The sequence below is a fragment of the Oncorhynchus tshawytscha genome, linkage group LG03 (assembly GCF_018296145.1).
Source record: "Oncorhynchus tshawytscha isolate Ot180627B linkage group LG03, Otsh_v2.0, whole genome shotgun sequence".
Taxonomy (NCBI): Eukaryota; Metazoa; Chordata; class Actinopteri; order Salmoniformes; family Salmonidae; genus Oncorhynchus; species Oncorhynchus tshawytscha.
The window spans coordinates 80,046,272-80,069,645 of NC_056431.1; the positions used below are offsets into that span (position 1 = coordinate 80,046,272).

The 23,374-nt window shown below is 45.3% G+C and overlaps 1 protein-coding gene across 3 annotated transcripts in view; it reads left to right on the forward strand.

Annotated features, from left to right (window-relative positions):
• LOC112236681 (trichohyalin) overlaps positions 1–23,374 on the forward strand; it is a 64,432-nt gene that overhangs the window by 2,338 nt on the left and 38,720 nt on the right. For all 3 annotated transcript variants that reach the window (XM_042320063.1, XM_042320061.1, XM_042320062.1), the window contains exons 3-10: positions 2,559–2,782; positions 2,885–3,009; positions 3,089–3,347; positions 3,624–3,827; positions 14,222–14,398; positions 14,600–14,755; positions 14,998–15,069; positions 20,522–20,673. In XM_042320063.1, the coding sequence (XP_042175997.1) occupies positions 2,559–2,782; positions 2,885–3,009; positions 3,089–3,347; positions 3,624–3,827; positions 14,222–14,398; positions 14,600–14,755; positions 14,998–15,069; positions 20,522–20,673 (1,369 nt within the window). The remainder of the gene's footprint in view (positions 1–2,558; positions 2,783–2,884; positions 3,010–3,088; positions 3,348–3,623; positions 3,828–14,221; positions 14,399–14,599; positions 14,756–14,997; positions 15,070–20,521; positions 20,674–23,374) is intronic.

Sequence of the window (23,374 nt, forward strand, 5' to 3'; positions counted from 1 at the left end):
GTAACAGATGTGAGCAAGACCTTTAAACAGGTCAACATTCGCAAAGCCACGGGGCCAGTGTCTTCACTGACATTTTCAACCTCTCCCTGACCGCGTCTGTAATACCTGCATGTTTCAAACAGACCACCATAGTCTCTGTCCCCAGAAAAGTAAAGGTAACCTGCCAAAATAATTCCCGCCCCGTAGCACTCATGTCGGTAGCACTCATGTCAGAGACCTGGCAGTGTGGTGCCAGGACAACAACCTCTCTCTCAATGTGAGCAAGACAAAGGAGCCCAACATGGACGGGGCTGTAGTGGAGCCCAACATGGACGGGGCTGTAGTGGAGCCCAACATGGACGGGGCTGTAGTGGAGCCCAACATGGACGGGGCTGTAGTGGAGCCCAACATGGACGGGGCTGTAGTGGAGCCCAACATGGACGGGGCTGTAGTGGAGCCCAACATGGACGGGGCTGTAGTGGAGCCCAACATGGACGTGGCTGTAGTGGAGCCCAACATGGACGGGGCTGTAGTGGAGCCCAACATGGACGGGGCTGTAGTGGAGCCCAACATGGACGGGGCTGTAGTGGAGCCCAACATGGACGGGGCTGTAGTGGAGCCCAACATGGACGGGGCTGTAGTGGAGCCCAACATGGACGGGGCTGTAGTGGAGCCCAACATGGACGTGGCTGTAGTGGAGCCCAACATGGACGGGGCTGTAGTGGAGCCCAACATGGACGGGGCTGTAGTGGAGCCCAACATGGACGGGGCTGTAGTGGAGCCCAACATGGACGGGGCTGTAGTGGAGCCCAACATGGACGGGGCTGTAGTGGAGCCCAACATGGACGGGGCTGTAGTGGAGCCCCGTGAAATGAATGTTCAATCCTCTGTCAACAGCTCTGTTGGACATGGTCTTTTATTGTCCCCAGCGCAAGGTGCACCTGTGTAATGGTCATGCTGTTTAATCAGCTTCTTGATATGCCACACCTGTTAGATGGATTGATTATCTTGGCCACGGAGAAATGCTCACTTACAGGGATGTAAACAAATTTGTGCACAACATTTGAGAGAATTAAGCTTTTTGAGCATATGGAACATTTCTGGTGTATTTTATTTCAGCTCATGAAACATGAGACCAACACTTTACATGTTGAGTTGATATTTTTGTTCAGCGTAGTTAGCTATAGCTTGGCTACTCATGATATTTTTGTTCAGCGTAGTTAGCTATAGCTTGGCTACTCATGATATTTTTGTTCAGCGTAGTTAGCTATAGCTTGGCTACTCATGATATTTTTGTTCAGCGTAGTTAGCTATAGCTTGGCTACTCATGATATTTTTGTTCAGCGTAGTTAGCTATAGCTTGGCTACTCATGATATTTTGTTCAGCGTAGTTAGCTATAGCTTGGCTACTCATGATATTTTTGTTCAGCGTAGTTAGCTATAGCTTGGCTACTCATGATATTTTTGTTCAGCGTAGTTAGCTATAGCTTGGCTACTCATGATATTTTTGTTCAGCGTAGTTAGCTATAGCTTGGCTACTCATGATATTTTTGTTCAGCGTAGTTAGCTATAGCTTGGCTACTCATGATATTTTTGTTCAGCGTAGTTAGCTATAGCTTGGCTACTCATGATATTTTTGTTCAGCGTAGTTAGCTATAGCTTGGCTACTCATGATATTTTGTTCAGCGTAGTTAGCTATAGCTTGGCTACTCATGATATTTTTGTTCAGCGTAGTTAGCTATAGCTTGGCTACTCATGATATTTTTGTTCAGCGTAGTTAGCTATAGCTTGGCTACTCATGATATTTTTGTTCAGCGTAGTTAGCTATAGCTTGGCTACTCATGATATTTTTGTTCAGCGTAGTTAGCTATAGCTTGGCTACTCATGATATTTTTGTTCAGCGTAGTTAGCTATAGCTTGGCTACTCATGATATTTTTGTTCAGCGTAGTTAGCTATAGCTTGGCTACTCATGATATTTTTGTTCAGCGTAGTTAGCTATAGCTTGGCTACTCATGATATTTTTGTTCAGCGTAGTTAGCTATAGCTTGGCTACTCATGATATTTTTGTTCAGCGTAGTTAGCTATAGCTTGGCTACTCATGATATTTTTGTTCAGCGTAGTTAGCTATAGCTTGGCTACTCATGATATTTTTGTTCAGCGTAGTTAGCTATAGCTTGGCTACTCATGATATTTTTGTTCAGCGTAGTTAGCTATAGCTTGGCTACTCATGATATTTTTGTTCAGCGTAGTTAGCTATAGCTTGGCTACTCATGATATTTTTGTTCAGCGTAGTTAGCTATAGCTTGGCTACTCATGATATTTTTGTTCAGCGTAGTTAGCTATAGCTTGGCTACTCATGATATTTTTGTTCAGCGTAGTTAGCTATAGCTTGGCTACTCATGATATTTTTGTTCAGCGTAGTTAGCTATAGCTTGGCTACTCATGATATTTTTGTTCAGCGTAGTTAGCTATAGCTTGGCTACTCATGATATTTTGCATGTTTGCATGGTACATTGCTTTGAGATTTCTTTATGTTATGAAAAGCACTATAGAAGTTGAATAAATTATAATGATTCAGTGTGAAAGACTGTGAGGAGGTTGGAGAAGAGAGACCCTGGCCTCTACAGAGAGGAGAGAGACCCTGCCCTCTACAGAGAGGAGAGAGAACCTGGCCTCTACAGAGAGGAGAGAGACCCTGCCCTCTGAAGACGGCCTCAGTAGATTCCTCCTGGAGAAGCAGCCAGCTATCACACGTCAACTACTATGGTGGTTACCTGGGTGGGGCCCAGCAGGGACGGACACGTGAGTTTACCTTCCTTCAGTTCAGTTGTGAAGAATGAAGAAGGATTGTAAGTGTGTGTTCTCATGTTTCACCGAGTCAAACTTTTTTGTTTCTTCGGTCAGTGAAACAAGGCAGCACAGACACAAAAAAGGACAACACATCCTCGGACCCCAGCTTCTCCAGATTGCATCTCCCTCCCCTTTTTTCTGGCTCAGTGGTCAGTCTGGACCAGGACAGTAGTAGGAGGGTAAGTAAGGCAATCTAATGACACTAGCTTTGAGCTTCATAGAATTCCAACATAATAACTCTAAATCGTCATATGGCAGAAACCAAGGAGTCCAGGTGGGCTGGGGGGGAAGTTCCTGCCACTCATACATGAGGCGTATGTCAGCTCTGAGGATCCAGCCCAGACCCAGCCAGAGAGGTTGACCCAGACCTATCCTGTCCATCCAGCCCACACCATCCTAGAGCCCCAAGCCCATCCAGAGAGGGCCCACCTGGAGAAGCCAGGGCCCAGGAGGCTGCTGCTGTCAGTGATACTACCCCTTGGACATACAGAAGAGGAGGGGGTGCAGGCTCCGTGTGGTATTTAAATACAAATGTTTGACCTTTATTTAACTAGAACAAATTCTTATTTTCAATGATGGCCCAGTAACAGTCAGTTACACTGCCTCCCCCCCCCCCACAATCCCTTTATTTTCTCTGTGTATTTTAATATTTGACATGCTGACTAATACCTACTAGGACATTCTTATTGATTTGATTGTATTATTTAACCAGGTAAGTCATTAAAACACACATTTTGTTTTCCACTAACGATATTCATCCTGTTGTCTTGTCGGTCTCTTCTGTGTCTCTCAGCTGGTGTCCACTACAAGCCATCAGAGGAGGAGAGAGGGGAGCCTCACTGTGGAGAGACGGGACACAAAAGAGAGAGCACTAGAAGAGGGGAAGGAGAAGGACGAGGAGGAGGGGGAGTAGGAGGAGGAAGGGGTCTCCCTGAGAAAGGCTCTAAGCAGACCTGGCCTGAGCAGAACGGTCTCTCCCTACTACAGCCTGGGGAAGGTATTCTGATCACTAAGATGAAAGGCTCTAAGCACACCGTGCCTGAGCAGAACGGTCTCTCTCTACTACAGCCTGGGGAAGGTATTCACTGGGCTGAGGGGATTATACTGGTCCCAGATCTGTAGTCTCCTCCTATAGCCTGGTCCCAGATCTGATTGTCTCCTCCTATAGCCTGGTCCCAGATCTGATTGTCTCCTCCTATAGCCTGGTCCCAGATCTGTAGTCTCCTCCTATAGCCTGGTCCCAGATCTGTAGTCTCCTCCTATAGCCCGGTCCCAGATCTGTTGTCTCCTCTTATAGCCTGGTCCCAGATCTGTAGTCTCCTCCTATAGCCTGGTCCCAGATCTGTAGTCTCCTCCTATAGCCTGGTCCCAGATCGGTTGTCTCCTCCTATAGCCTGGTCCCAGATCACTTGGCTCCTATAGCCTGGTCCCAGATCGGTTGTCTCCTCCTATAGCCTGGTCCCAGATCTGTAGTCTCCTCCTATAGCCTGGTCCCAGATCTGTAGTCTCCTCCTATAGCCCGGTCCCAGATCTGTTGTCTCCTCTTATAGCCTGGTCCCAGATCTGTAGTCTCCTCCTATAGCCTGGTCCCAGATCTGTAGTCTCCTCCTATAGCCTGGTCCCAGATCGGTTGTCTCCTCCTATAGCCTGGTCCCAGATCACTTGGCTCCTATAGCCTGGTCCCAGATCACTTGGCTCCTATAGCCTGGTCCCAGATCGGTTGTCTCCTCCTATAGCCTGGTCCCAGATCTGATTGTGCTCTTGCCAACTCCATTGCTGTCATTGTCAAGCCAAGCATTGAGTTGGTATGACAATTCCCTAAGAAACTAAATGGAGTTGGGAAATAGGTAAGAGAGCAGAAACAGACTGTAAGTAAGTTACACAACAACAGAATGGCATCCAGGCTAGGGAAAGTCAGTTACACAGAAACAGACTGGAATCCAGGCTAGGGAATGCTAGTCAACCAGAAACAGACTGGCATCCAGGCTAGGGAATGTTAGTCAACCAGAAACAGACTGGCAACCAGGCTAGGGAATGTTAGTCAACCAGAAACAGACTGGCATCCAGGCCAGGGAATGTTAGTCAACCAGAAACAGACTGGCATCCAGGCCAGGGAATGTTAGTCAACCAGAAACAGACTGGCATCCAGGCTAGGGAATGTTAGTCAACCAGAAACAGACTGGCATCCAGGCAAGGGAAAGTAATATATCCAGAAACAGACTTGCATCCAGGCTAGGGAATGTTAGTCAACCAGAAACAGACTGGCAACCAGGCAAGGGAAAGTCAAATACCAAGAAACAGACTGGAACCCAGATTAGGGAACACCTGGGGAAGTAAGTTACTCAGAAACAGAATGGCATCCAGGCTATGGAATGTCAGTTACCAGAAGCACAATGGCATCTAGGCTAGGGAAAGTAAGTTACAAAGACACAGACTGGAATCCAGGCTAGGGAAAGTAAGTTACAAAGACACAGACTGGAATCCAGGCTAGGGAAAGTAAGTTACAAAGACACAGACTGGAATCCAGGCTAGGGAAAGTCAGTTCCCTTCAGTGTAAAAGGTAATGCAGAGGGCAATAATCAAATCAAATCAAAGGTATTTATACAGCCCTTCTTATATCAGCCGATATCTCAAAGTGTTGTACAGAAACCCAGCCTAAACCCCAAACAGCAAGCAATGCAGGTGTAGAAGCACGGTGGCTAGGAAAAACTCCCTAGAAAGGCCAAAACCTAGGAAGAAACCTAGAGTGGAACCAGGCTATGAGGGGTGGCCAGTCCTCTTCTGGCTGTGCCGGGTGGAGATTATAACAGAACATGGCCAAGATGTTCAAATGTTCATAAATGACCATAAATGTTAATAAATAATAACAATCACAGGCAGAACAGTTGAAACTAGTGCAGTAGCATGGCCAGGTGGACTGGGGACAGCAAGGAGTCATCATGCCACGTAGTCCTGAGGTATGGTCCTAGGGCTCAGGTCCTCCAAGAGAGAGAAAGAAAGAGAGAAAGAGAGAATTAGAGAACACACTTAAATTCACACAGGACACCGGATAGGAAAGGAGAAGTACTCCAGATATAACAAACTGACCCTAGCCCCCGACACATAAACTACTGCAGCATAAATACTGGAGGCTGAGACAGGAGGGGTCAGGAGACACTGTGGCCCCATCCGATGACACCCCCGGACAGGGCCAAACAGGAAGGATATAACCCCACCCACTTTGCCAAAGCACAGCCCCCACACCACTAGAGGGATATCTTCTACCACCAACTTACCATCCTGAGACAAGGCAGAGTATAGCCCACAAAGATCTCCGCCACGGCACAACCCAAGGGGGGTCGCCAACCCAGACAGGATGACCACAACAGTGAATCAACCCACTCAGGTGACGCACCCCTTCCAGGGACGGCATGAGAGAGCCCCAGTAAGCCAGTGACTCAGCCACTGTAATAGGGTTAGAGGCAGAGAATCCCAGTGGAAAGAGGGGAACCGGCCAGGCACAGACATCAAGGGCGGTTCGTTGCTCCAGAGCCTTTCTGTTCACCTTCACACTCCTGGGCCAGACTACACTCAATCATATGACCCACTGAAGAGATGAGTCTTCAGTAAAGACTTAAAGGTTGAGACCGAGTTTGCGTCTCTCACATGGGTAGGCAGACCATTCCATAAAAATGGAGCTCTATAGGAGAAAGCCCTGCCTCCAGCTGTTTGCTTCGAAATTCTAGGGACAATTAGGAGGCCTGCGTCTTGTGACCGTAGCGTATGTGTAGGTATGTACGGCAGGACCAAATCAGAGAAATAGGTAGGAGCAAGCCCATGTAATGCTTTGTAGGTTAGCAGTAAAACCTTGAAATCAACCCTTGCCTTGACAGGAAGCCAGTGTAGGGAGGCTAGCACTGGAGTAATATGATCCAATTTTTTGGTTCTAGTCAGGATTCTAGCAGCCGTATTTAGCACTAACTGAAGTTTATTTAGTGCTTTATCTGGGTGGCCGGAAAGTAGAGCATTGCAGTAGTCTAACCTAGAAGTGACAAAAGCATGGATTAATTTTTCTGCATCATTTTTGGACAGAAAGTTTCTGATTTTTGCAATGTTACGTAGATGGAAAAAAGCTGTCCTTGAAACAGTCTTGATATGTTCTTCAAAAGAGAGATCAGGGTCCAGAGTAACGCCGAGGTCCTTCACAGTTTTATTTGAGACGACTGTACAACCATCAAGATTAATTGTCAGATTCAACAGAAGATCTCTTTGTCTCTTGGGACCTAGAACAAGCTCTGTTTTGTCAGAGTTTAAAAGTAGAAAGTTTGCAGCCATCCACTTCCTTATGTCTGAAACACATGCTTCTAGCGAGGGCAATTTTGGGGCTTCACCATGTTTCATTGAAATGTACAGCTGTGTGTCATCCGCATAACAGTGAAAGTTAACATTATGTTTTCAAATGACATCCCCAAGAGGTCAAATATATAGTGAAAACAATAGTGGTCCTAAAACGGAACCTTGAGGAACACCGAAATTTACAGTTGATTTGTCAGAGGACGAACCATTCACAGAGAACATTTTTTGAGAGGAATGGAAGATTCGATATAGGCCGATAGTTTTTTATATTTTCTGGGTCAAGGTTTGGCTTTTTCAAGAGAGGCTTTATTACTGCCACTTTTAGTGAGTTTGGTACACATCCGGTGGATAGACAGCCGTTTATTATGTTCAACATAGGAGGGCCAAGCACAGGAAGCAGCTCTTTCAGTAGTTTAGTTGGAATAGGGTCCAGTATGCAGCTTGAAGGTTTAGAGGCCATGATTATTTTCATCATTGTGTCAAGAGATATAGTACTAAAACACTTGAGTTCTGGCAGAGTTGCGCAGAGTCAGGACAACTGAGCTTTGAAGGAATACGCAGATTTAAAGAGGAGTCCGTAATTTGCTTTCTAATAATCATGATCTTTTCCTCAAAGAAGTTCATGAATTTATTACTGCTGAAGTGAAAGCCATCCTCTCTTGGGGAATGCTGCTTTTTAGTTAGCTTTGCGACAGTATCAAAAAGGAATTTCGGATTGTTCTTATTTTCCTCAATTAAGTTGGAAAAATAGGACGATCGAGCAGCAGTAAGGGCTCTTCGGTACGGTACTGTCTTGTAATGTGATGTCGTGTCTTTGGCTATGCCGGGTTAGGTGACATGACAGGATATTCTATAAAATAATTTCTCTGTAATTAATATTACCTGATTAAGCTAATCAGGTAAATAATTAACTAGAAATTGGGGCACCACGAAAGAGTGTTTATAGAGCTGTTATCTTCCGAATAAACTCTTAAAGACCTAGTAATATTTAACATCAGTAGCAGTCAATTTTAATCGTTATTATATGCATATCCTAGCTTCTGGGCCTGAGTAAGAGAGAGAAAGTGATAAAGAGAGTCGGGCTCTGTTCTGTGGTACCAGCTACGTAGTTTAGGACTCTGTTCTGTGGTACCAGCTACGTAGTTTAGGACTCTGTTCTGTGGTACCAGCTACGTAGTTTAGGGCTCTGTTCTGTGGTACCAGCTACGTAGTATAGGGCTCTGTTCAGTGGTACCAGCTACGTAGTATAGGGCTCTGTTCTGTGGTACCAGCTACGTAGTTTAGGACTCTGTTCTGTGGTACCAGCTATGTAGTTTAGGGCTCTGTTCTGTGGTACCAGCTACGTAGTTTAGGGATCTGTTCTGTGGTACCAGCTACGTAGTTTAGGGCTCTGTTCTGTGGTACCAGCTACGTAATTTAGGGCTCTGTTCTGTGGTACAAGCTACGTAGTTTAGGGCTCTGTTCTGTGGTACCAGCTACGTAGTATAGGGCTCTGTTCTGTGGTACCAGATACATAGTACAGGACTCTGTTCTGTGGTACCAGATACATAGTACAGGACTCTGTTCTGTGGTACCAGATACGTAGTTTAGGGCTCTGTGGTACCAGCTACGTAGCTTAGGGCTCTGTTCTGTGGTACCAGCTACGTAGTTTAGGGCTCTGTTCTGTGGTACCAGCTATGTAGTTTAGGGCTCTGTGGTACCAGCTACGTAGTTTAGGGCTCTGTGGTACCAGCTACGTAGTTTAGGGCTCTGTTCTGTGGTACCAGCTACATAGTTTAGGGCTCTGTTCTGTGGTACAAGCTACGTAGTTTAGGGCTCTCTTCTGTGGTACCAGCTATGTAGTTTAGGGCTCTGTTCTGTGGTACCAGATACATAGTACAGGACTCTGTTCTGTGGTACCAGATACATAGTACAGGACTCTGTTCTGTGGTACCAGATACATAGTACAGGACTCTGTTCTGTGGTACCAGATACATAGTACAGGACTCTGTTCTGTGGTACCAGATACATAGTACAGGACTCTGTGGTACCAGATACATAGTACAGGACTCTGTGGTACCAGATACATAGTACAGGACTCTGTGGTACCAGATACATAGTACAGGACTCTGTGGTACCAGATACATAGTACAGGACTCTGTGGTACCAGATACGTAGTACAGGACTCTGTGGTACCAGATACATAGTATAAGACTCTGTGGTACCAGATACATAGTGTAGGGCTCTGTTCTGTGGTACCAGCTACGTAGCTTAGGGCTCTGTTCTGTGGTACCAGCTACGTAGTTTAGGGCTCTGTTCTGTGGTACCAGCTACGTAGTTTAGGGCTCTGTTCTGTGGTACCAGCTATGTAGTTTAGGGCTCTGTGGTACCAGCTACGTAGTTTAGGGCTCTGTGGTACCAGCTACGTAGTTTAGGGCTCTGTTCTGTGGTACCAGCTACATAGTTTAGGACTCTGTTCTGTGGTACCAGCTACGTAGTTTAGGGCTCTGTTCTGTGGTACCAGCTACGTAGTTTAGGACTCTGTTCTGTGGTACAAGCTACGTAGTTTAGGGCTCTCTTCTGTGGTACCAGCTACGTAGTTTAGGGCTCTGTTCTGTGGTACCAGATACATAGTACAGGACTCTGTGGTACCAGATACATAGTACAGGACTCTGTGGTACCAGATACGTAGTACAGGACTCTGTGGTACCAGATACGTAGTACAGGACTCTGTGGTACCAGATACATAGTACAGGACTCTTCTCTGTGGTACCAGATACATAGTACAGGACTCTGTGGTACCAGATACATAGTATAAGACTCTGTGGTACCAGCTACATAGTATAAGACTCTGTGGTACCAGATACATAGTACAGGACTCTGTTCTGTGGTACCAGATACATAGTACAGGACTCTGTGGTACCAGATACATAGTACAGGACTCTGTGGTACCAGATACGTAGTACAGGACTCTGTGGTACCAGATACGTAGTACAGGACTCTGTGGTACCAGATACATAGTACAGGACTCTTCTCTGTGGTACCAGCTACATAGTACAGGACTCTGTGGTACCAGCTACACAGTACAAGACTCTGTTCTGTGGTACCAGATACATAGTACAGGACTCTGTGGTACCAGATACATAGTACAGGGCTCTGTGGTACCAGCTACATACCTTAAGGGAACATTTTGACATTTGCTGTATGGTTAGTGAGAAAGTCCATATTGCAAATGTACGGTCCCTTACTAGACGTCCGAAAACGTTTGTAAAATTCGCGGTCGGCGTCGGGCCGTGCGGTAGGGCCGGACCTACCGGGAAGTCATCAAATGAACTTTGTCGGACATTCGGTTTCCGTTTGATAAAATATTCAAATTTTGGTCATTTTTCCGCTGTCCCGGAAAATCCCACAAGAGGGCATAAGCAATCATATTGCAATTGGACAAAACGTCACGAATCACGACGGGGCCTTGTCTCCAAAACGTAATATATTTCGAAGCCGAAACTCGGTGAGCGTAGGTTTGGCATAATGGGCAGTTGGCCCCGAACAAGATGGCGTCTAGGCCTCAACGGTTTTTGAGTTATGGCCATTTCTCTGGGATTAAAGGTCCAAAATGAAAATAGAGAAATTATTTTTCCACTTCACGTCAAAGTCAAGGAGCCTCCGGTGTCAATAAAAAAAGAACCAGACATTTATCTATCGTCATTTAAGAGAAATCGTACAATGACAAATTGGTGATGTTCAAAGATAGGTGGGTTTTTTTTTCAACAGTTACAGATCCAGTTGCAGGGTGTTCATACAAATCTTTTTGTATGAAAAAGTGTGCTGCGGAGCTCTGCGAGATTTCTGTGATTTTCTATGATTTTCTGAAATAACACACACTCACTAAACCCTCCGTAAATAACTCAGTTCTTAACGTAAAGACTTAAAACTCAGGATTCTGTAAAGGCATACCCGAATCAGGATATGATTTTATTTATAGCTTCCTGTGCCAACCGGAAGTGCCTTAAATGGTGTCAGAGTGGCAGTTTCCAAGGGTCTTTTCAAAACTTCATATGTGTGATTAGGCAACCCCCATAAACTGTAAGTCAATCATTTCTCCCAACAGATGTCAAATAAAAGCTCTCACACACACACACAGCAAGGATGGAGTGACAAAGTGCGGTGCTTAAAGACACAGAGAGCAGGCAATGGCATTACCATAATCCCTAGGCCGTGCCGAGTTCAACGAGATATCCCGCTTGACCGTAGCTCACTCGGTCTAAGCGCAGCGACCATTAGAAAAGTAGGCCCAAAATTAAGCCTGCCCCACAATGTCATTTGCTTTTGGGTGACAGTGAGAGAACCGTTAGGGTGAGAAGCACAATTTGACCTCGGGTACGCTCCTAAGGTCCTTCCGATCCGTGCAAGCCTAACCTTGACCGTGTGGCATGAACCCTTAACAGTTAAAAGAAGGTGTTTACATCAAACAGTTTGCATTGACTTCTCTCCCCATAGGAATACATTGCCTGCACCCCTAAATTCAACCTGAAGCCTATATGGGTTATGAATGCCGTATGAACCTGTCTTCGGTAACAGTCCATCAGGCCACTATGAGGTCTACTTGTGTTGATTCTAAGCTTCCTGGACTAACCGGAAGTGGTTAAAATCCCCCTAAAAGTGTATATCCATACCCTGCCTGCAGTTTGATAGAAATAGTGCATCAACCCAGTGTAAATCAGTCAGTTCTTAACATAAAGATTTAAAACTCAGGATTCTGTAAAAGCATACCCCAATGAGGATTTGTGTTGACTTATAGCTTCCTGTGCCAACCCGAAGTGCCATAATTGGTGTCTCTAGGGCTGTTTCGAGGAGTTAAAAAAGTCAGATCTTTCCAAAACTTCATATATGTGATTAGGCAACCCCCATGAACTGTAAATCAGTCATTTTTCCCATAAAATTTCAAAGGAAAACTAAATCACACAGACACACGACTTGGAAGGAGGGACGTATTGGGGTGCGTAGAGACAGACAGTGCCTGCAATAGTTGGCTTTGTTCGAGCTAAAAAAGAACCGTCAGACCTAGAGTTCCGAAACTTTAGAAACCTGTTCTAGACCTCAGTTCGATAGTGCGTGGTGAGTTAGGTGGCTCTAGAAGGTTCTCGGACCGAGAAACAGCCTCGTACATTTGCAATGACTTCAATTCATTTTGACCATTACGAAAATGACGACATTTAGAAAAGTCTCAGAGACGCAAGGCTAGGTGCATTGAAACCATCTCGGCCCATATAGACAGACCCCAATGTTTCTGTCCGATAGCTCATTCAAGGACGTAGCAAGTCATGTAGCAAGTCATGGAAAAAAGTGGATTTTCAGCACCAATTAGGGTTTTGCTCGGACACCAAATGACCTATCGAGCCGAAACTTGGGATTCGGGGTCGCCTCAGCTAGGCCTACACATAACATAAGAAATGGACCCGCAGCTAGAACGTAACTACGTGTTTTATGTTTTTTTTATGGTTTGAACCGAAGGCGTTGTGAATTTTGGGCCAGCTCTGAAGTATGTGATAGTTGGCTACTAAACGAGTTGGAAAAAGTCAGTTTGGTGTCAGTTTGTATCAGTTTGGTGTCAGAATGATATCTAATTGACTAATAGACGGTGACTTGCTGGTGACTCTTGTCCATTTTCAATATGTTTAAACAGTGATGTACCATCACCAAAGTGACATTCTGAAATCAACCCTAACGAGCGATTGAGATGAACCAGAATCACTGCCCAGCCATCCCGAGTTCATCGGGCCAGTCAATTTCGCATTCCTGCAGGATTTTTATAGCATGACAAATTCGTGATGGTAAATGCCCATTGAACCATATTGCAAATGCACAGTGACTTAGCAAAAGTGAGAAAACATAAACAAATGGACATAATGAAATCAACACAACGAGCGATGGAGAAGACCCACTATCAATGCCCGGCCATCCTGTGTTCATCAGGCCAGTCAATGTTGCATTTCTGCAGGATTTTTGAGCATGACAAATTCGTGATGGTAAATGCCCATTGAACCATATTGCAAATGCACGTGCAATTTTTTTTATGGTAATACAATCTTGCAAAAGTATATTCATACAGTTCTTACACATGATTAATTGACATAAAATTCGAAACAATTTCGAAAAACGGTCCAGAAAGCACTTTTTTATGAGGGTGATAAGTTTTTTTTTTAAAGTTCACATTTTCGACTTTTGACTTCTTATGAAATCATATTGCAAATGGACAAAACATATGCCTTATCCACAAGTAAAAAAAATAAAAAAATATGATAGTAAAATACAACTAAACTATGTTGATACAGTTCTTATATTGATTAACACAAAATTTGACACAAAATTGACACAAAATTTGAAAAAATTCCGAAAGACGGTCCAGAAAGCACTTTTTTAAGGGTGTGTGAAGTTTTTTATAAAATTTTGCTATTTTTGACTTTTGACTTTTGACTTCCTATGAAATCATATTGCAAATGGACAAAACATATTCCTTATGCGCAAGTAAAATTTAAAAAAAAAAATATGATAATAAAATTGGACAAAAGTATATTCATACAGTTCTTACACATGTGTAATTGACAACAAAAAAATCGAAAGAATTTCGAAAAACGGTCCAGAAAGCACTTTTTTGGGGGGTGATAAGTTTTTGAAAAAAAATTCACTTTTTCAAAATGTTGCTTTTGGATGTTGACTTGAGTTACATTTCCAATATGAAAAACCAAGGTGGAACGCACTCGCCACCTGTTGGATTTTTAAAGTGTTACAACTGGCATTTGCCATATGGCATTTGCAATCAACTTTTCACGAAATGACACCGAATTGAGTGGTATTGGACACCGTGTATATGGTTTGTCCAGTGCCAATGACTTCCCATTCATTTTTGTCCATTTCAGGGGGGTATTCCCTTACACAGTACAGGACTCTGTTCTGTGGTACCAGATACATAGTACAGGACTGTGGTACCAGATACATAGTACAGGACTCTGCTCTGTGGCACCATACCAGGTATTCATCTTTCTTTCACTATTCTGATACTTACTATTTCTCCTCCAGAAGCTGCTGTCCCCCTGGCTGGTCCCCTGGCTGGCCCCCTGGCTGGTCGGCTCAGAGGCCCAGGCAAACAGAGCTCCATGGCCATCTACAAAGACAGATCTGATGTCCATGCCCCCTGGGACCCCTCCGATCCTGGGAGGGTCATGGTCAGAGGCAGCCTACCCCTGGAGCTCAGAGGTAACCGGCCCACATCATAGGACGCTGTGTTCAGTAGATGTCTGGTATGTTGATAAGGCCCTTCTAGATGCTCAGTTAGGCACACTATTCCCTATATAGTGCACTGCATTTGACCAGAGTCCATTGGCACCATATTCTGGTCCAAATTACTGATATAGTGAATAGGGTGCCATTTCAGACACAGCCTCTGTGTGTTCTCAGAGTGGCAGCAGCAGACAGGCAGATCCCAGGGCACCTTGATCTTGGGTCCTGATGGTGAGGTTATACAGATGTCCCCGTGGGACCCTAATAATATGTCTGCCACTGAGGACCAGCCCGCCCTTACCTCTGCTCTGGACCAGGTCACACGAGACCATGGTATGTACTGTGGGGGTTATTGACTATATCATTGACACTGAGGTCATCGGGCCAATGACAAGGAGGTTGGTGGTGGTTGGAAACATACAGCAGTGGTGGTGTATTAGTCTCAGCTAATGTTTAGACTTAACATTTCCATAATAAATCATTATATTTGTTTGCATCCAAATTAAACAGATTGAATGCCAAGGTAAACTCACTCATACAACACCTTTACTTTGCCCTCTACACTGTGTCACCAGCTCTCCAGGTCCTAACCTCAGAGGGGGAGCTACCCTGGGTCCTACTGATGCAAACACAGCCTATAGCCACAGGTCAGTACCTAACCCTTACCCTAACCCCTAATCCTAACCCCTACCCCTAACCCTGGGTCCTACTGATGCAAACACAGCCTATAGCCACAGGTCAGTACCTAACCCTTACCCTAACCCCTAATCCTAACCCCTACCCCTAACCCCTAACCCTAACCCTGGGTCCTACTGATGCAAACACAGCCTATAGCCACAGGTCAGTACCTAACCCTTATTCCTAACCCCTAATCCTAAACCCTACCCCTAACCCTAACCCTAACCCCTAACCCTGGATCCTACTGATACAAACAGAGCTTAGAGCCACAGGCCAGTACCTAACCCTAACCCTAACCCCTAATCCTAACCCCTACCCCTAACCCTGGGTCCTACTGATACAAACAGAGCCTACAGCCACATGCCAGTACCTAACCCTAACCCCTAACCCTGAAAACAATATCCCTGAAGGAGTTGCAAAGCTCCACAGCGGAGATTGGAGTATCTGTCCATAGCACCACTAAGCTGTACACTCCACAGAGCTGGGTTTTACAGAAGAGTGGCAAGAAAAAAATAGCTTAAAGAAAAAATTAAGCAAACACGTTTGGTGTTCGCCAAAAGGCATTTGGGAGACTCCCAAAACATATGGAAGAAGGTACTCTGGTCAGATTAAACTAAAATTGAGCTTTTTGGGCCATCAAGGAAAACGCTATGTCTGGCGCAAACCCAACACCTCTCATCACCCCGAGAACAGCATCCCCACAGTGAAGCATGGTGGTGGCAGCATCATGCTGTGGGGATGTTTTTCATCGGCAGGGAAACTGGTCAGAATTGAAGGAATGACGGATTGCGCTAAATACAGGGAAATTATTGAGGGAAACCTGTTTCAGTCTTCCAGAGATTTAAGACTGGGACGGCGTTTCACCCTCGAGCAGGACAATGACCCTAAGCATACTGCTAAAGCAACACTCAACTGGTTTAAGGGGAAACATTTAAATGTCTTGGAATGGCCTTGTCAAAGCCCAGACCTCAATCCAATTGAGAATCTGTGGTAGGATTTAAAGATTGCTGTACACCAGCAGGACCCAGCAGGACCCATCCAACTTGAAGGAGCTGGAGCAGTTTTGCCTTGAAGAATGGGCAAAACATTCCAGTGGCTTGATGTGCCAAGTTTATAGAGACATTCCCCAAGAGACTTGCAGATGTAATTGCTGCAAAAGGTGGTTCTACAATGTATTGACTTTGGGGGGGTGAATAATTATGCACGCTCAAGTTTTCAGTGTATATCAAATGATACAAACCCACAAAAAATAAATGTTAATTCCGGGTTGTAAAGGCTACAAAATAGGAAAAATGTGAAAAGGGGGGGTGAATACTTTCGCAAGCCATTGTATGTATCTTTTAAAACGACAGGGTGGATTTGTTCATTTTAATTTCTCATTTTATTATTTAAAAGTGTAACATGAATTAATTGCATCATATTCTAGTCACGGGTGTGTCCCAAACATGATATGGTTAGTGAACCCCTAACCACTCTCTGGAAGTCACCCTCTGAGTTTTATCAGCAACACCGGTCAACGGAGGGTCCTGCGAGCAAGTTGGTAGGGGTGAGGGGGTGGTTTGGGATCCATCCAGTGGAGGCTGGTGAGGGGAGTACGGCTCATTATAATGGCGGGAATGGAGTGGAATTATATCAACCACATGGAGACCACGTCTTTGATATGGTTGATACCATTCCATTGACTCGTTCCAGCCATTATTATGAGTCGTCCTCCCCTCACCAGCCTCCACTGGATACACACCTTGTGATACCTGTTGACTTCCTATTGAGCGACTGATCACAATTCAGACGGGCTCTCCCGTTGGTGGGAGTTCTCACTTCTCTATCCCGATTGGACAGTTTCACTCCTCCTGTCTAAGTGTTGTCTTCCAACCACCTTAGTGTAGTGGGTTGAATGACTCTGACCTTAGTGTAGTGGGTTGAATGACTCTGCCCTTAGTGTAGTGGGTTGAATGACTCTGCCCTTAGTGTAGTGGGTTGAATGACTCTGCCCTTAGTGTAGTGGGTTGAATGACTCTGCCCTTAGTGTAGTGGGTTGAATGACTCTGACCTTAGTGTAGTGGGTTGAATGACTCTGCCCTTAGTGTAGTGGGTTGGATGACTCTGCCCTTAGTGTAGTGGGTTGGATGACTCTGCCCTTGGTAGAATGACTCTGACCTTAGTGTAGTGGGTTGAATGACTCTGCCCTTAGTGTAGTGGGTTGAATGACTCTGCCCTTAGTGTAGTGGGTTGAATGACTCTGCCCTTAGTGTAGTGGGTTGACTGACTCTGCCCTTAGTGTAGTGGGTTGAATGACTCTGCCCTTAGTGTAGTGGGTTGGATGACTCTGCCCTTAGTGTAGTGGGTTGAATGACTCTGCCCTTAGTGTAGAGAGTTGAATGACTCTGCCCTTAGTGTAGTGGGTTGGATGACTCTGCCCTTGGTAGAATGACTCTGACCTTAGTGTAGTGGGTTGAATGACTCTGCCCTTAGTGTAGTGGGTTGAATGACTCTGCCCTTAGTGTAGTGGGTTGGATGACTCTGCCCTTAGTGTAGTGGGTTGGATGACTCTGCCCTTGGTAGAATGACTCTGCCCTTAGTGTAGTGGGTTGAATGACTCTGCCCTTAGTGTAGTGGGTTGACTGACTCTGACCTTAGTGTAGTGGGTTGACTGACTCTGACCTTAGTGTAGTGGGTTGAATGACTCTGACCTTAGCGTAGTGGGTTGAATGACTCTGCCCTTAGTGTAGTGGATTGACTGACTCTGCCCTTGGTAGAATGACTCTGACCTTAGTGTAGTGGGTTGAATGACTCTAACCTTAGTGTAGTGGGTTGAATGACTCTGCCCTTAGTGTAGTGGGTTGAATGACTCTGCCCTTAGTAGAATGACTCTGACCTTAGTGTAGTGGGTTGGATGACTCTGCCCTTAGTGTAGTGGGTTGAATGACTCTGCCCTTAGTGTAGTGGGTTGAATGACTCTGCCCTTAGTGTAGTGGGTTGAATGACTCTGACCTTAGTGTAGTGGGTTGAATGACTCTGCCCTTAGTAGAATAACTTTGACCTTAGTGTAGTGGGTTGAATGAATCTGCCCTTGGTAGAATGACTGCCCTTAGTGTAGTGGGTTGAATGACTCTGCCCTTAGTGTAGTGGGTTGAATGACTCTGCCCTTAGTGTAGTGGGTTGAATGACTCTGCCCTTAGTGTAGTGGGTTGAATGACTCTGACCTTAGTGTAGTGGGTTGAATGACTCTGCCCTTAGTGTAGTGGGTTGAATGACTCTGCCCTTAGTGTAGTGGGTTGGATGACTCTGCCCTTAGTGTAGTGGGTTGGATGACTCTGCCCTTAGTAGAATGACTCTGACCGTAGTGTAGTGGGTTGGATGACTCTGCCCTTAGTGTAGTGGGTTGAATGACTCTGCCCTTAGTGTAGTGGGTTGAATGACTCTGACCTTAGTGTAGTGGGTTGAATGACTCTGACCTTAGTGTAGTGGGTTGAATGACTCTGCCCTTAGTAGAATAACTTTGACCTTAGTGTAGTGGGTTGAATGACTCTGCCCTTGGTAGAATGACTGCCCTTAGTGTAGTGGGTTGAATGACTCTGACCTTAGTGTAGTGGGTTGAATGACTCTGCCCTTTGTGTAGTGGGTTGAATGACTCTGCCCTTAGTGTAGTGGGTTGGATGACTCTGCCCTTAGTGTAGTGGGTTGGATGACTCTGCCCTTGGTAGAATGACTCTGCCCTTAGTGTAGTGGGTTGAATGACTCTGCCCTTAGTGTAGTGGGTTGAATGACTCTGCCCTTAGTGTAGTGGGTTGACTGACTCTGAACTTAGTGTAGTGGGTTGACTGACTCTGACCTTAGTGTAGTGGGTTGAATGACTCTGCCCTTAGTGTAGTGGGTTGACTGACTCTGCCCTTGGTAGAATGACTCTGCCCTTAGTGTAGTGGGTTGAATGACTCTAACCTTAGTGTAGTGGGTTGAATGACTCTGCCCTTAGTAGAATAACTTTGACCTTAGTGTAGTGGGTTGAATGACTCTGCCCTTGGTAGAATGACTGCCCTTAGTGTAGTGGGTTGAATGACTCTGACCTTAGTGTAGTGGGTTGAATGACTCTGCCCTTTGTGTAGTGGGTTGAATGACTCTGCCCTTAGTGTAGTGGGTTGGATGACTCTGCCCTTAGTGTAGTGGGTTGGATGACTCTGCCCTTGGTAGAATGACTCTGCCCTTAGTGTAGTGGGTTGAATGACTCTGCCCTTAGTGTAGTGGGTTGAATGACTCTGCCCTTAGTGTAGTGGGTTGACTGACTCTGAACTTAGTGTAGTGGGTTGACTGACTCTGACCTTAGTGTAGTGGGTTGAATGACTCTGCCCTTAGTGTAGTGGGTTGACTGACTCTGCCCTTGGTAGAATGACTCTGCCCTTAGTGTAGTGGGTTGAATGACTCTAACCTTAGTGTAGTGGGTTGAATGACTCTGCCCTTAGTAGAATGACTCTGACCTTAGTGTAGTGGGTTGGATGACTCTGCCCTTAGTGTAGTGGGTTGAATGACTCTGCCCTTAGTGTAGTGGGTTGAATGACTCTGACCTTAGTGTAGTGGGTTGAATGACTCTGCCCTTAGTAGAATAACTTTGACCTTAGTGTAGTGGGTTGAATGACTCTGCCCTTGGTAGAATGACTGCCCTTAGTGTAGTGGGTTGAATGACTCTGCCCTTAGTGTAGTGGGTTGAATGACTCTGCCCTTAGTGTAGTGGGTTGAATGACTCTGCCCTTAGTGTAGTGGGTTGAATGACTCTGCCCTTAGTGTAGTGGGTTGAATGACTCTGCCCTTAGTGTAGTGGGTTGAATGACTCTGCCCTTAGTGTAGTGGGTTGATGGTTTGACTGTCTGTAGGTGTTGTTGTGGTGTGTTATTGGTCTGCTCTGTGGGTCAGGGGTCAAGGGTTAGGAATCAGTTAGGGTCACAGGGAGGTCAAGGAGGTGAGTGGGCCAGAGCGTCATGGGATATATATTTCAAAGAGGAATTCTCTCTCCCAATCACGATACACAGTTTAGGAGAAGCCAGCTGATGGTTTTGTTTTTGGCCGGTGCTGACAGGACTAACCCAAACTAACCTCTTCGGCGCCTGGTACACTCACCGAGATAACAAGGAGATGTAGGAGTTTAACTAGAACCTGTTGAGACATACTCAAGAGGAAACACGTATGTCTCAGAGAGACATATGATTGGGAGTTCTTTATGAACAGATTTAAAGACAGATTACACTATTCTCTCTCTACATGGAAGTGGTAGTTGCAGTTTGAAATTGACATACCCAGCCATCGTCATATCTCAATTGGCGGTGATGGCAGGGTATGTAGTGGGTGTTTTGATTAGGTTTCATGACGTACCCACAGCTTATATAAAAGTGGATCAATTATATATCTGATTGCTTTTCCTTCTTGTTCCAGGGGAAGCCAGTAATCCCGAAGTACCCCCAACCAACATGGAACAATCTGAATTAGTCCAAACGGTAGGATCTGATGAACAAACTGTCCTGTCTGGTGGCCAGAGACACAGACAGGGACCTGAATCTTCCAGGAACAGAACTACAGGGAAACAGGTCTGGCACTACATTTATTATACTACACTTCTTAGTCTGATCCAATGTTTTTAAATTGCTGTTTTATACTCTTGTGAATTCTATGGTTTTTACTAGATTACTTGTAGTTTTTCATGTTGTCTGTCTAATGTTTCTGTAATGACTTGGTGCTGCCTATCTTGGCCAGGGCGCTCTTTAAAAAGAGATTTAAAATCTCAATGAGCCCTTCCTGGTTAAGTAAAGGTTTAATCAATTAATAAAATAAATAATACACTGAGTCTGATCTAATACACTTAGTCTGATATAATACACTGATCTAATACACTTAGTCTGATCTAATACACTGATCTAATACACTTAGTCTGATCTAATACACTGATCCAATACACTTAGTCTGATATAATACACTGATCTAATACACTTAGTCTGATCTAATACACTGATCTAATACACTTAGTCTGATCTAATTTTTATTTATTTTATTTATTTCACCTTTATTTAACCAGGTAGGCTAGTTGAGAACAAGTTCTCATTTGCAACTGCGACCTGGCCAAGATAAAGCATAGCAGTGTGAACAGACAACACAGAGTAACACATGGAGTAAACAATTAACAAGTCAATAACACAGTAGAAAAAAAAGAGAGTCTATATACATTGTGTGCAAAAGGCATGAGGAGGTAGGCGAATGATTACAATTTTGCAGATTAACACTGGAGTGATAAATGATCAGATGGTCATGTACAGGTAGAGATATTGGTGTGCAAAAGAGCAGAAAAGTAAATGAATAAAAACAGTATGGGGATGAGGTAGGTAAAAATGGGTGGGCTATTTACCGATAGACTATGTACAGCTGCAGCGATCGGTTAGCTGCTCAGATAGCAGATGTTTGAAGTTGGTGAGGGTGATAAAAGTCTCCAACTTCAGCGATTTTTGCAATTCGTTCCAGTCACAGGCAGCAGAGAACTGGAATGAAAGGCGGCCAAATGAGGTGTTGGCTTTAGGGATGATCAGTGAGATACACCTGCTGGAGCGCGTGCTACGGATGGGTGTTGCCATCGTGACCAGTGAACTGAGATAAGGCGGAGCTTTACCTAGCATGGACTTGTAGATGACCTGGAGCCAGTGGGTCTGGCGACGAATATGTAGCGAGGGCCAGCCGACGAGAGCATACAAGTCGCAGTGGTAGGTGGTATAAGGTGCTTTAGTGACAAAACGGATGGCACTGTGATAAACTGCATCCAGTTTGCTGAGTAGAGTGTTGGAAGCAATTTTGTAGATGACATCGCCGAAGTCAAGGATCGGTAGGATAGTCAGTTTTACTAGGGTAAGTTTGGCGGCTTGAGTGAAGGAGGCTTTGTTGCGGAACAGAAAGCCGACTCTTGATTTGATTTTCGATTGGAGATGTTTGATATGAGTCTGGAAGGAGAGTTTACAGTCTAGCCAGACACTTATAGATACTTATAGGTACTAGGTACTTATAGATGTCCACATATTCAAGGTCGGAACCATCCAGGGTGGTGATGCTGGTCAGGCGTGCGGGTGCAGGCAGCGAACGGTTGAAAAGCATGCATTTGGTTTTACTAGCGTTTAAGAGCAGTTGGAGGCCACGGAAGGAGTGTTGTATGGCATTGAAGCTCGTTTGGAGGTTAGATAGCACAGTGTCCAAGGACAGGCCGGAAGTATATAGAATGGTGTCATCTGTGTAGAGGTGGATCAGGGAACCGCCCGCAGCAAGAGCAACATCATTGATATATACAGAGAAAAGAGTCGGCCCGAGGATTGAACCCTGTGGCACCCCCATAGAGACTGCCAGAGGACTGGACAGCATGCCCTCCGATTTGACACACTGAACTCTGTCTGCAAAGTAATTGGTGAACCAGGCAAGGCAGTCATCCGAAAAACCGAGGCTACTGAGTCTGCCGATAAGAATATGGTGATTGACAGAGTCGAAAGCCTTGGCAAGTTCGATGAAGACGGCTGCACAGTACTCTCTTTTATTGATGGCGGTTATGATATCGTTTAGTACCTTGAGCGTGGCTGAGGTGCACCCGTGACCGGCTCGGAAACCAGATTGCACAGCGGAGAAGGTACGGTGGGATTCGAGATGGTCAGTGACCTGTTTGTTGACTTGGCTTTCGAAGACCTTAGATCTGTAACAGTTTGGGTCCAGGGTGTCTCCCCCTTTGAAGAGGGGGATGACTGCGGCAGCTTTCCAATCCTTGGGGATCTCAGACGATATGAAAGAGAGGTTGAACAGGCTGGTAATAGGGGTTGCGACAATGGCGGCGGATAGTTTCAGAAATAGAGGGTCCAGATTGTCAAGCCCAGCTGATTTGTACGGGTCCAGGTTTTGCAGCTCTTTCAGAACATCTGCTATCTGGATTTGGGTAAAGGAGAACCTGGAGAGGCTTGGGCGAGTAGCTGCGGGGGGGGCGGAGCTGTTGGCCGAGGTTGGAGTAGCCAGGCAGAAGGCATGGCCAGCTGTTGAGAAATGCTTGTTGAAGTTTTCGATAATCATGGATTTATCGGTGGTGACCGTGTTACCTAGCCTCAGTGCAGTGGGCAGCTGGGAGGAGGTGCTCTTGTTCTCCATGGACTTCACAGTGTCCCAGAACTTTTTGGAGTTGGAGCTACAGGATACAAACTTCTGCCTGAAGAAGCTGGCCTTAGCTTTCCTGACTGACTGCGTGTATTGGTTCCTGACTTCCCTGAACAGTTGCAT